General features: G+C 35.2%; 3 protein-coding genes across 3 annotated transcripts; 2 read left to right on the forward strand and 1 right to left on the reverse strand.

Moving 5' to 3' along the window:
* The first annotated feature begins 1,513 nt into the window (after nucleotides 1-1,513).
* On the forward strand, nucleotides 1,514-2,062 carry LOC109180235 (basic leucine zipper 43-like). Its single transcript, XM_019329723.1, has one exon. The coding sequence runs from the start codon at nucleotides 1,514-1,516 to the stop codon at nucleotides 2,060-2,062; it is 549 nt and encodes a 182-aa protein (XP_019185268.1).
* Nucleotides 2,063-3,971: 1,909 nt separating this feature from the next.
* Nucleotides 3,972-6,939, forward strand: LOC109180588 (probable galacturonosyltransferase 9). The gene is made up of 3 exons (XM_019330247.1): nucleotides 3,972-4,405; nucleotides 4,966-6,195; nucleotides 6,361-6,939. The coding sequence occupies exons 1-3, from the start codon at nucleotides 4,238-4,240 to the stop codon at nucleotides 6,634-6,636; spliced, it is 1,674 nt and encodes a 557-aa protein (XP_019185792.1). The 5' UTR covers nucleotides 3,972-4,237; the 3' UTR covers nucleotides 6,637-6,939.
* Nucleotides 6,940-9,096: 2,157 nt separating this feature from the next.
* LOC109180236 (protein GLUTAMINE DUMPER 2-like) lies at nucleotides 9,097-9,408 on the reverse strand. Its single transcript, XM_019329724.1, has one exon. It carries the CDS (start codon nucleotides 9,406-9,408, stop codon nucleotides 9,097-9,099), a length of 312 nt encoding a protein of 103 aa, XP_019185269.1.
* Between the last annotated feature and the right edge of the window lie 4,073 nt (nucleotides 9,409-13,481).

Consider the following 13,481-nt stretch of genomic DNA (forward strand, 5'->3'; position numbering starts at 1 on the left):
TGGCGTCCAACTAGGTTGAGTCGACGCCCAACTCAGATGAGTGATATTTTTTGTATGCTCGGTTGTTCCTCTTCTATATTCATTCGACCATGAACACAACTAACCATAACTTTTTTTTTTTTTTTTTTTTTTTTTGAAAGCTACTGGTTCTATTACATTGTAGTATCTGTTCATATACTTTCTCAACCTACTGAAACACAAACCATAACTAATTGACTAGTTCATAGGATTATAATAGTCTAACAACTCACATCTCTGAATGGGAAAAGTAGAGAGGATATAATCAAATTATTCGACCGCCTAGGAAGTTCCTAAACGCTTGGCGCCCCTCGGACGCCTGACTAGCGCCTAGTGCCTTCTGCAACATTGCTAACTACTGATAGAAATTCGGGCTAATATATAAGACTTGTGTGGGTAAAAAAATTAACTCTTATGGTATAATTGACGATTTTGGATAACAACATGAAGATGTTGTGCCAAATTAAGGTAGACAAAGGCAAAAACCCAATTCTGCTTCAAGTAGTGGAACATCTTTGTTACCCACACTATTGATTAAGTATGAAAGCAATATGAACAGTGTGTTCCAACTCCTTCACTTCAATGTATGTAGCATTTTATTGCAGAGAAAAAGGTGGCAAGTTGTCAAGTTCAATACAGCACAGCCAAACTATACAACTTGGGAGGGCTTTTGCATTCTGAAGATCAAATAAACACTGCCGGCAAGCCAAGAATTATTGCAATTTATCATCTGAAGATTCAGCAGAGCTGAGTGAATCAACCAAGAATTGATGCAAAAACTTGATTAGGCAGCACAGATGATTGCCGTGTGGAAAAATGTGTGCCTTCACTGGCCATGGAAGATGGGAAAGGATCGGTCACTTGAGTGGGGTGCAGAGATGGGCCATATAAAGTACAAGGGACAGTACAACAGATTTGAGATTCCCCATAGTGAGGGATCTGTAAACTGGGCTCCCTGTATTTGATTTTGATTTTGCGTACAAGAAATCTATCTCCGCACTTTCCTTGCAACTTAGAGGTCTAATTTTCAATTTAGAGATGTTGAGCATATAATCATTAATGTGCAATCCAACTATCAGCTTAGACTTTTAGTTGAGATGGAACACATGCTTCAATTTGGTATCAGAGCACATGTGAGAGGGCGTGTTGCGCATATAACCATTAATGTGCAATCCAGTTAACCCCTCCAATATATTATTGGTGGGAGTGGAATCCCCACATATCCATTGTAATTTGGGAGTCCAATCTCTAATCTACGGAACTTCTATGACACCCTAGCTCCAAAATATTATTGGGGCAGTCCAACCTCGCTTTAGTCTGAAATGTTAACTTTAAGTTTAGTGATCGACCACTCGAGCTAGCCTGCAATAAAGGTTCGAAACCAAAGACTTTTCCACCTTATAAAGAGGCCTCTCTCCTTCAATTTCCACTCACCCCAAACCCTTTTAATTTCGCCATCCTTCAAAACCTGGGCAACGCAAAACCAAACCAAACCATGCAGCCCACTGAGAGCACAGAACTCCACTACCTACTTGCTCCAAACCAAAATCAACTCCCTACTCATTTTGATTTGAGCAACAACGTTAACGACCCCAGTTCTGCATTCCAGCAGTTTCCCACCACACTTTCCAACCCTTTATACCATCATCTCCTCCAAATGAATCCCCAAGTTCAAGACTTCATCATCTCCCAACCGGCATGCTACTTTAGCAGCAACTCAACCACCTCTGACGAAGCCGAGGAGCAGCAACAGAACCTGATGATAAACGAGAGGAAACAGAGACGAATGATATCCAACCGGGAGTCCGCAAGGCGGTCCCGCATGCGCAAGCAGAGGCACCTGGATGAGCTTTGGTCGCAGGTGGTTTGGCTCCGGAACGAAAACCACCAGCTCTCGGGCAAGCTAAACCACGCCACGGAACGCCATGGTCAGGCAGTTCAAGAGAACGTTCAGCTCAAAGAAGAAGCCACCGGGCTTCGCCAAATGCTCACACACATTCAATTTCACTGCCCTTTTCCTGCTGCCGCTTATCCTCAAAGTTAAAACTCTATAAGTAATTCAGCATGCACATTGCACATTCTACATTAGTTTACCTCCTATTTATGTTGTCCTTTGTTGGTTAGATCACATATGTTATTGTATCTTTAAATAAGAATTGTAGACTTTTCTATAAATCACTAAAAATAATAAAGATTTTGTATTGTTCCCTTGGGTGGGTTCGAGTGATATGGTATGTCCGCTTGGAATTGACAGGATTCAAACATTTTCCATCAAGTGGACACATGTCATATTCTACACTGAATTGACAAGTAAAACTCTTGTTACATGTTTAGCTACTACTAAAAAAGAAATATACTCAATAATAAAAATTATGACATGTAAGTTTTCTAACATTAATTGCAACTATTTATAATATACCATTTACATATTATTTTTGTTGAATTCCCACACATATTTCATTTATATGTTATAAATTATAACCACATTATTTCACACAATTTATAATATAACAACCACACAATTAATACTTTTTAATTTACATACCGTGCAGTGCACGGGGCAAATACTAGTTTGAATAGAAAACACATTATAAATTACACATATTAAATATTAAAAAAGTGATTGTGTTGAAGCCATAGGGGAAGAAACGCAAAAATATGTAAAATTATGTTAATGCAAGGATTTGAACCTAAGACTTTTTTCATTACCAACCACATGTCCTACCAACTAATCTAACTCTTCACTTGTTAACATTTACTAGTTTTTTTTATATTAATACTAAAAACTATACTATATATACATATATACATACAAAAATTATATAGGGGGTGGGGGTGGGGTGAGAGGGGCAGGTGCCCACCCTGCCCACCTTTGGCTCCGCCCCTGGATACGTGAAAAAAAGCGGTTGTCGTAGTGCTTGTTTCTTTTCTTTTTAAATCAAAATATTTATTGAAATTCTTCCTTGTTACTCCCTATCAAATTACTCATTGAGTTATTTTGGTCAATGTTTTTCTTTATCCTTGTTTATTTATATCATGAATAAGTCACTTATAAGAAATTATAAAAAAAAAATTGTATACATTTTTAAAAAAGTAAAAGAAAAATATTTTTACTGAGTTATTATTAAAGTGCCAAAACTTGAGTTTGGACCTTCTCTTTTGAGGATTAAGACGGTCCTTATCAATATATAGCGTCAATCTGGTTTTGGACTGAGTCTTGAACTTGTTAGAGTACAACTTAATTAAACGAAGCATGTATGTATAAGACAATCTGTATCCAACCATAAAAATTATTATATGCCTATATATTTTTCTTTTTATAGTGTCAATTAGAACCAACTAGCTCAATCGAATCACATTTCACGCATATATAACCACAACTCTTTCGCTAATTCTCCAATATCACTCGGTTTGGATCTCCACTTAGTTTCATCCAAGCTTCATCCTAGCTATGGATATATCATTAGGTTCGAGCTCATAAGCAATGACAATTAGCCTATAAAGATTCACTTTCGCTATGTGTTCCCGTGGGTTCCATCAACCAAGCCACTGCTAATTAGTTTTTGACTCATTCTTCAATACGCACTCAAGACATTGCAACCTCTAACTAAAAGTGTAAGCTAGTCAAGTTATTCATAAGTTTATTAGACTCGATTTAGTGAATATTTAAATTCGATTCAATTACTGTTAACTCGAACTAAAGAAGCAATGAGTTTTGTTATAATATTCAATTATTAAATCGAATCAAATTGTAAATTTTGATTGTTTAGATTCAATTGGATTGGATTACATCCCAACCTCTAACAATTAACCACAAATATAAGATGAAATAAGACTAAAGAAGAGACAACAAGTAGAACATTGATTAATATAAAGACAATAATAGAAAAATCTTCAAAACTTGGGCGTTTGTCGGCAATAAGATGTGAAAATAGGGCTCCATAACCCTCCATTGCAAATTGTGCAGTAATCATAGTGTGACGCGGATCCACTGGAATAAAAAAAAAAATCAGTAAAACACCACCGACGCGGGACTGACCATCTCTCTTAGCTTCATCCTTCATCTTCAGATCCCATTTCCAGCTTACTCTACTGGCCTCAAAATCCCAGTATCGCGTACAGGCAAATGCTCATATTTTGGCTTTAATCGGGAATCTTACATACAGTCCACGCGCATCTGCATCGTTATCGACCGTTAGATCCGTCGGAGAGATCTGGAATGGCGGTTGCAGTCCGGGGAGGCCGTGGCGTCGGCGGAGCGTCTGGCGGCGGATCGGCACTTCGTAACTTCTTCTCCTACCGCGTCTTTGTCTCCGCCATGTTCACTCTACTCTTCGTCGCCACTCTATCTGTGCTCTTCTCCTCCCGCCCCACTCACCACGGCTCCGTATGTCATCTCTCTCTTTGACTGTTTCGATTTCAGTGTATGTTTGTGCTTCTGCTTGTTCTCCAATCGTATATGTAGATCATAGCTCAGTCGTTAATGGTGAAACTGTTCAGTGTAGAATTTCGATGTGCTATTGGCATATGCTTTTGATTGAGTAGGTTCAGTGAGATTGATATTCGTTCTGATAATTCGAATCGTCTATTTTTCTGGACTTTAATTGTATAAATACAATTTTTTTCAGTATGATTGCACTTGTACTCTTGTTAATTGTGAAGACATAGTATTGGCTTTGATTGGTGGAGATCTAAATAGCAAAACAAAGAAGTTAGAATGAGTTTGTTTTGTACTTTTGACTCCAACCAAAGCTAAGATGGCGTTTTCGAACTTCAGTTCTGATAGTTTGTTTCATGATGCAAGTCATACTGTAAATCTTGATGTAAATGGCGTGTGCATGAATTAATGATATGAAGCTTAAGCTGAATTCTTTCTATGTTTAGTACTGCTTCTCTCTAAGTTATGGATTTATAATGAATTTTGCTAAATGTGAACCTGCAATGCAGACTGCTGGAAATGTGTATGTGCACAGAACATTCCTGGCGTTGCAATCAGATCCCTTAAAGACTAGAGTAGATTTAATACATCAGCAAGCTAATGACCATATAGCACTTGTTAATGCCTATGCGGCTTATGCAAGGAAACTCAAGCTTGATATCTCTAAGCAGCTCAAATTGTTTGAGGACTTGGCTCAGACTTTCTCAGATATTCAAATGAAACCCAATTACCGAACAGCTTTGTTTGAGACTGATGGGCCTATGGATGAGGATTCTTTGAGACAGTTTGAGAAGGAGGTCAAGGATAGAATCAAGGTTACCAGGTCAATAATTGCTGAAACAAAAGAGTCTTATGATAATCAGTTAAAGATTCAGAAGTTAAAGGATACAATATTTGCTGTTAGTGAGTTGCTTCAGAAGGCTAAGAAAAATGGTGCTTTTGCCAGTATGATAGCTGCGAAATCTACTCCAAAGAGTTTGCATTGTCTTGCAATGCGGCTTATGGGGGAGAGAATTGCCAATCCAGAAAAATACAGAGATCAACCCCCTAAGCCTGAGTTTGAGGACCCCACTTTGTATCATTATGCAATATTTTCTGATAATGTAATTGCCGTCTCTGTGGTAGTGAATTCAGTCATAAAGAATGCAAAGGAGCCATGGAAACATGTCTTCCATATTGTTACTGACAAGATGAATGTAGCTGCTATGAAGGTCTGGTTTAAGATGAGGCCAGTAGGTGGGGGAGCTCATATTGAAATTAAATCTGTAGAGGATTACAAGTTCTTAACTTCCTCATATGTTCCAGTAATCAAACAGCTTGAGTCTGTAAATTTGCAGAAGTTCTACTTCCAAAACAGAGCAGAGAATGCAACTAAAGATGTGAACAGCATGAAATTTAGGAACCCCAAGTACTTGTCAGTGTTGAATCACTTAAGATTTTATTTGCCAGAAATGTATCCGAACCTACATCGGATTTTGTTCCTAGATGATGATGTTGTGGTCCAGAAGGATTTGACAGCACTTTGGAACATAGATATGGGTGGGAAGGTAAATGGAGCTGTTGAAACCTGCTTTGGGTCTTTTCACCGCTTTGCCCACTATCTGAACTTCTCTCATCCTCTCATCCGGGAAAAGTTCAATCCTAAGGCATGTGCGTGGGCATTTGGGATGAATATATTTGACCTTGATGCTTGGAGGCGTGAAAAATTGACTGAGCAGTACCATTACTGGCAAAACTTGGTGAGTTTATTTTTATTATTATTTTTTTCCATTATTATTTGCTAATAAGTTTACTTCTATTAAAGATTGAGTACAAGAATATGATGTACCTTTCTTTTCCTTTCCTTGTTCCATTACCAATGATCTTTTTACTGATTATAAATTTTTCTTTTGCTTTTTTATTAGAATGAGGATAGAACCTTATGGAAGATGGGAACACTTCCACCTGGGCTACTCACTTTCTACTCAACAACCAAATCATTGGATAGATCGTGGCATGTGCTTGGCCTTGGTTATAATCCAAGTGTCGGCATGGATGAAATCAATAATGCTGCTGTCATCCATTTTAATGGGGACATGAAACCTTGGTTGGACATTGCCATGAACCAATATAAGAATCTATGGACTAAATATGTCGACTCGGAAATGGAATTTGTGCAGATGTGCAATTTTGGGATGTAGATGAACTGTCTGTTATTGCCTCACCAACTCTGAGGTAACGGAAAACTGAATTACACTCATTGTTCATCTCGAGTACTTTAAAGTCTCTCCTTTTCCATTTCTTATATAACTGCCAGACAAAGCTCTAGGCTTTCAGTTCTTCCCCATAGTAGCTCACTATAGTTTGTTTTGTTGTTACCTATTGTATTATTTATGAATCGGGACCAAGACACAGATTTTGTACACACCAAAATTCTTCTTGTATGAAATTTCTCAGAATTAAAATCAAACCTTAATTTAGTTTTCAAATTGGCACATCTCTAATCTCTATGCTTCTTGGTGCTTCCAGTGTATTTGGGTGATTGAAATCTGTTAATGTTGTATGAAGATGTTGTAATAGATGTTCCCTTAACGCAGATTGCTCATTTTGGTATTTTATGGACTGGACCATAGCATGATTTTTGTGTGGGCTTGGATAGTCATGGGCTTATGGCACATATGTTTTATAGAAGAATGTTGCACTCTTGCACTCATATTTTGAGAAAGAGAATAAAGATGATTTACCATTTCTCCCAATTTCTTTAATTTTTATTTTTTAATTAAAGAATTAAAATTGTGAAAGAAAGTGAAGAAGGAAAAAAAAATGCTTTTCATTGCATGCCTACTCTAATTTGATGGTTTTCTTTTAGCTTGGGGAACATTCATAATATAATTCATTAATGCTATTTTTTTTTTTGAGTACTATTGTCTCTTGTTGCATCGTAGTATCGTCCATACTGGAGATTGAATTCATGACCTTTTATTTGAGAGAACCACTTTGTATCACTAGATCATAAGGTCATTGACTCATTAATTCTATTTAATCCAATTTATTTTGCATTTATATTCTGTAAAATAGATATTAAGTTAAACAATGTTATGGAAGTATTAAAAGGTATTTGTTTAAGTTACCAAATATTACTCTGTATATGTATAGTTTGAAATTGGAATATATAATATATTTTAAATGTATGAAATTTTTGAAAAAAATAAAATAAAATATTACCATGAGTAATAAGCAAAGAAAGACCACTAATTAAAATATTACTCCATAGCATTTATTGACCTCGGACTAACCATATTTTGAAACGTAATATTTTGTTGTTTTCACTTAAAAAAGTTGACCCCGTTAAGTCGCCGCGTCTCGTGGTGAAAAACGACAAAAGGCAAAGACGGAATATAGCACGGAATATGCCGCAGAAAAGCAGCAGTTACGGCGCAACCACTACTCACGGTCTCGAGTCTCGACAGACTTTCCCAGAATGCATTAAATAGTTTTAAAGTTTGTCGCCACCCTCCTTTTAATTTTTTACTGAATTCCTGCCACTTTCCCTTGACGCCTCGCCGCGTCCTCCCTTCCCATATCTACTAACCACATCATGACATCAGAATCAGCGCAAAAGTGCAAAATAATATTACAATTATATTGTACTATACCACCCACGCACCGTTGAATTGAATACAATAAACGCCACCATCCCTAGAAACGCACATAATGTATTTACCCATCATCATGTCCACATCCTTACCATAATTAGCTCCCTCATCCTTTCAAAGAGATAGGATATGATGCACCAGTAGTGGACTGGAATGAAACTGATTGCAATCTGATTAATTGTATTGCCCACAGTTTATCAAGAATCAACTGAACTATCCATATATATAAGTACAATTCAATGTTGTAAAAATCGGTTTAGGTGATCGCTTAGGTACCAACCAGGTGTTAAACACCAGACAATTTCAGCCCTAAGCGACTTTTAATTGGCCGATCGACTAAGCGCCCTACGCCAAGTTGAGCATTTAACTCAATCGAGTCAGGCGCCTAATTCGATTGAGTCAGTGCCTAACTCGACCCAATATTTTTTTGCCTACTTGGCTACTCTTGTTTTATATTTCTCCAACCATGTACTCAACTAACCATCTAACATATGCATTGACTAGTTTAGGAATTATATAAGAGTCTGACAACTCTTAACCCTAACTAAAAATGATATACTCCAATTACTTGACGGCCAAGGCGATACCCTTGAATGCCTGATTAGGGCCTAGCGCGTTCTGCAACATTGGTACAATCTGATTACTTTATGTAATATATGGGTGTGGTCTGGAATTGAATAGTTTGATGGGGACATGAATAGTTTGTTCGATCCTCATGAACAGATTGCTTCGGAAAATCCGATGTTTACAGAGAACATATATAATTCTTTGAACATTAATCACTGCAAAAAGAAAAACTTGAAGAGGAAGTTTAAGGATTTGGCTATTCTTTTATTTATGCCAAAATTGTTTTTCCATTACTGTAAAAACTGACTGCCGGCCATGATTACATCTATCAACTTTCATCTTCTTAAATACATTTTCATGGATGCTACAGAAACCAAACCAAAAAAAAAACAAGATTACATTCTATGGGGTTATTAGATTCTGGCGGCGTCAGATTGATCACGACGGAGCTTTGTCGATGAAGCTAGAAGGAAGGGGAATGGCGAGGTGGGTGGGTTTGGCGTCGCCGGCCATGACGACGATGAAACTCGGGCTCATCTCCGCGCTTCGGCTCACCGCCGATCCCGATTTCTCGTCACCGTCGGCGCCGCCGGAGGACTGCTTGTGCAGGGAACAAGCCAGGACGATGATCGCCACGAGAATGATACCGAACGCTAAACCTAAGCTTATAAATATGTACGGCAATGGAGATTTCCACTCCCAGAATGTATTCGACTGCGGCGACCCTGCGCCGCCGTTTGTCTGAACCATTTCTCCCCTCATCTCTCTCTCTTTCTCTCTCTGTTGCCTTCTAATTTGTGTTCTGAGCTAATGGAGAAGGCTAGCTATTTAATGGGGAAAAGGGACTGTATGCCAAATTTACCAAAATAACACTGACGGCATCTTATGATCCAGAGGATCCTTCCAGGCCCCCAAGGAGTTTCTTGGAAGGCCCGTAAACCGTGCCATTAATACATTCGCATCACAAAACACTTTACATATATATAATTTAGTAATTTACTAATAGGTCTAAAATAATTATGAACAGATAGTACTAAAAAAAATCAGCAATAAAGATTTTTATCATGAAAAATTATACAATAAGAAAATTTAAAACAATATCACACAGTAATATATTTGCTTGATTTTAAAATAAATATTTTGCAATCGTTTTTTTTTTTTTTTTTTTTTTAATTTTTAGTTTTATTTGTGGAATATATGATATATATGAATGTATATAACAGATTAGGAATCATATCGTACATACTCCATACGCGTTGGCCAACTGTCTCACGTTAATTAATATAAATATTTATTTAGTTTATTTCCTTTTGTTTTGCGGTTTGGTCCATATAGGGAATAATGTATGGTGGCGACTTCATTTTTGGGTCATGAACTGAAAATAGAAATGTACAGACTCCATAGCATATAGGCAAATGATTTACTTGGAGTGCACGTAACTATGTATATGTGTGTATAACACGCTAAATTACGGATTAATCTCAATCAATGGTCAAAGGTGTTTGAAAAATAAATAATTATACTCTGTATATATAGGACTAGTTTTTTACGCGCATTGCGCAATTGGATAATGCCCAATGTTTTTTTTTTTTAAATAAGTACTTTAAAGTATATTAAGGCAAGATTATATTGAAATTGTTCATGCATAGATAATTGAAGGTTGAATTTGCGTATTTAAATAGGTAATTCTTCTCCCAAAGGTTGAGTCCCCAACCCCAAGGGTCCCCCACACTCCGACCCGACAGAGCATTGTGGGAAGTTGTAAATCACGGTGACTCAATGGTTCAGCAGACAGGACCAAATGCCGGTGCGAACAAGGAATCGGCACACTTTGGACATAATTCCCGCATTGCCGCCGCCGAGGTTCAAACCTTGGTCTCTTCTCCCAAATACTGCCCACTAAACTATTGAGCTAAGTCCGTGCGGGTTAAATAGGTAATTCTAAGTTTACAAATGCAAGATAATATAGTCAAGATTGATTATAATTGTCAATAAAATAATTGTATAGGTATGGTTGAAACCAAATACGGGACATAAGGGAGAACAAATAAAAATTAGGGCATAAAATATTAAATATATACTAATATTGTTTGAGGAGATTTCGACATTAGGATTTGTGGTTAAGTTCTATTAAGACTTTAATATTAGAATTAGATTAATGGTGTAATTATAATTCTATATTAGATGTTAATATTAGAATTAGACTAACGGTGAATTAACGGTATTTAACGGAAAAGTTAAATGGATAATCATATAATTAAGGATAAATTAGAAAAACTTTAAAAAAAAAAATTAAAACCTGAACAATTTGAACCATTCATTTGATTTAATAATTTGGCGATCATTTTTTCTACCCAATGTTAATAATTAAATAAATTCGTTGGTCAAATCCGCTAATATAATCCGCTAACTGCTGATTGTCAAACAAGGACATTGCAAGGTTGGCTTTATTAATTATATATATATATATATTTTTTTTTTTCATGGTATTAATAAAATACTTGGTAAATAAATATATAGCATTATTTTGTATTATAACTTTGATATTTAATTAGAAAAATAGTGCACAAAAAAGATAATAGACAATGTAGTGAATATAATTAATTGATGAATTTGAATGTAAAAATTTTTACATTTGAGAAAAATAAAGACAATATAACTAATGAAAATATTTCTCTTAATTAATTTATTGATAATGAATAATTTTTTTTCACTGAATTAAGACATTGTAAAGACAATGTAGCGAATATAATCAATTAATAAATTTGAATATAAAGAATTTTTATATGGTAGAAAAATAAAGACAATATAACTAATACAATTATTTCTCTTATTTAATTTATTGATAATGAATAATTTTTTTTTGAATAAAGGCATTGTGGACACATAATTCTAAATTTTTTTTTTGAATGTTACTGGCCCTATTACATATCTATAATTTTTTGTTGTAGCTACTAAATTATTATTTATATAATTTAATAAGAGTAAAATAGAGTACTAATTATGCCAACTTTGATTGGGGTGAGGTTTGAACCTAAGACATTTTTTTTTTTATTGAAATCAATGAGTAAGTTAACGGTGAACTAACGGAAATTCTTAAAATTTTAACGGAATTAGTAACGGTGTGTGGGTATTTTAGTAAATTTTAGTGTAAAATTTAAATCTTATTAATCTTTTAATCAATCTGAGCCATTCATTTAATTAAAATCTGTGACCGTCATTTTTTCTACCCATTATAAGCCTAACTCTCTTGGGCTCTTATTAGTATATATAGTAGATTATCTCATCACTAATAATGATGATGCTAATAATACTTAGAGTAAATACCCAAAATGGTCCCTTAACTATAGCTAAATTCACAAATTGGTCCTCGACTTTCAATTTCAACCAATTAAGTCCTTAACTTTGTAATTTTAACACAATTTGGTCCTCTGTCTATTTGACCGTTTGTTGACTGTGATTTTTGAGGATATATATGTAATTTCATGTCCCATCGTCGGTTTTTTAAGGTTCTGGTTGCATTTCCAGACTGCACTGTTACATTTGAATCCACTGCCGAAAGCAATCTACCAAATCCGGTCGTCTTTCTTCATCCTCCCTTTGGATTCAATGTAGTTGAGTTCGTACCAGAGCGAAGAAGACGACGTGTTTCCAAACCAGTGCAACGTCATCCTAGAGGCCTCCACGTGCTTCGACGAGAGCTGAAGGTTCTTCTGGAGATGGTCGATCACGGTCAACAAACGGTCAAATAGATGGAGGACCAAATCGTGTCAAAATTACAAAGTTAAGGACTTAATTGGTTGAAATTGAAAGTCGGGGACCAATTTGTGAATTTAGCTATAGTCGAGGGACCATTTTGAGTATTTACTCTAATACTTACAACAATACTAATAATTATATTGTATTTCATGGCAAGGCAAACTATAATGTTTGATTGGATAAATATTATTCCGCAATTTGGTCATATAATTAAATCCCTAAACTAACTCATTTTATGCCATTCGTCCAATTTATAGGTTTTTTCAGTTTTTAACAAGTCATCTAAATTTAAAAAATAATTTTTAAAAATAATTATTTAAAAGGTTTCTTCGTCTCCGGCCATGGGAACGAAGATACCTTCAACATCTCTAGCCGGATACAAAGGTTTCTTCGTCTCCGGCGGAGACGTTTTTTTTTTTTTTTTTTTTTTTAATTATTTAAATTTAGGTGACCTGCTATAAATTGAAAAAATATGTAAATTGAACGAATTGCATGAAATGAGTTAATTTAAGGATTTAATTATAATTTTTTTTTAAATTTAATGACTTAATTGTAATATCGTGTGTAATTCGATAACTTATTTGACCTTGTTTCTAAATATTATTGAATAAAGAGAAGAAAAGAGAGAGAATTATGATAACTTGTAAGTTGTAATCAGATTAAAAAAGGAAATTATAGAATTTTGTGTCATAGTTATTAATGTTTCTTAATTGGATTTAACGGATTTTTAAGGGTAAAAAAACATGTATAAGTGATGAGGAAACTAGGAAAGTGCATGTAGTTTAATGATTCAGAGAATTCAAAGTAGTCTAAGAGTGCGTGAAATTATTACTTTAATTTGTTATTAAATTCCAACTTTTAATTCAATCAAAACTATATTCCTCCGAACTCAAATGAGGTGATCGAGTGAATATAATAGAGTATAATTTTTATACTTAAAAGTTACAAGTTCAATTCTTATTAATATCTTTTTGATATTCAAAACAAAAATAAAATCAATATCCTCTTAGTTAAGCTTGTCTCACAAAATGAGATACTTTACAAATTACGGTGTATTACACAAG

The sequence above is a fragment of the Ipomoea nil genome, unplaced genomic scaffold, assembly GCF_001879475.1.
Source record: "Ipomoea nil cultivar Tokyo-kokei standard unplaced genomic scaffold, Asagao_1.1 scaffold1026, whole genome shotgun sequence".
Lineage (NCBI taxonomy): Eukaryota > Viridiplantae > Streptophyta > Magnoliopsida > Solanales > Convolvulaceae > Ipomoea > Ipomoea nil.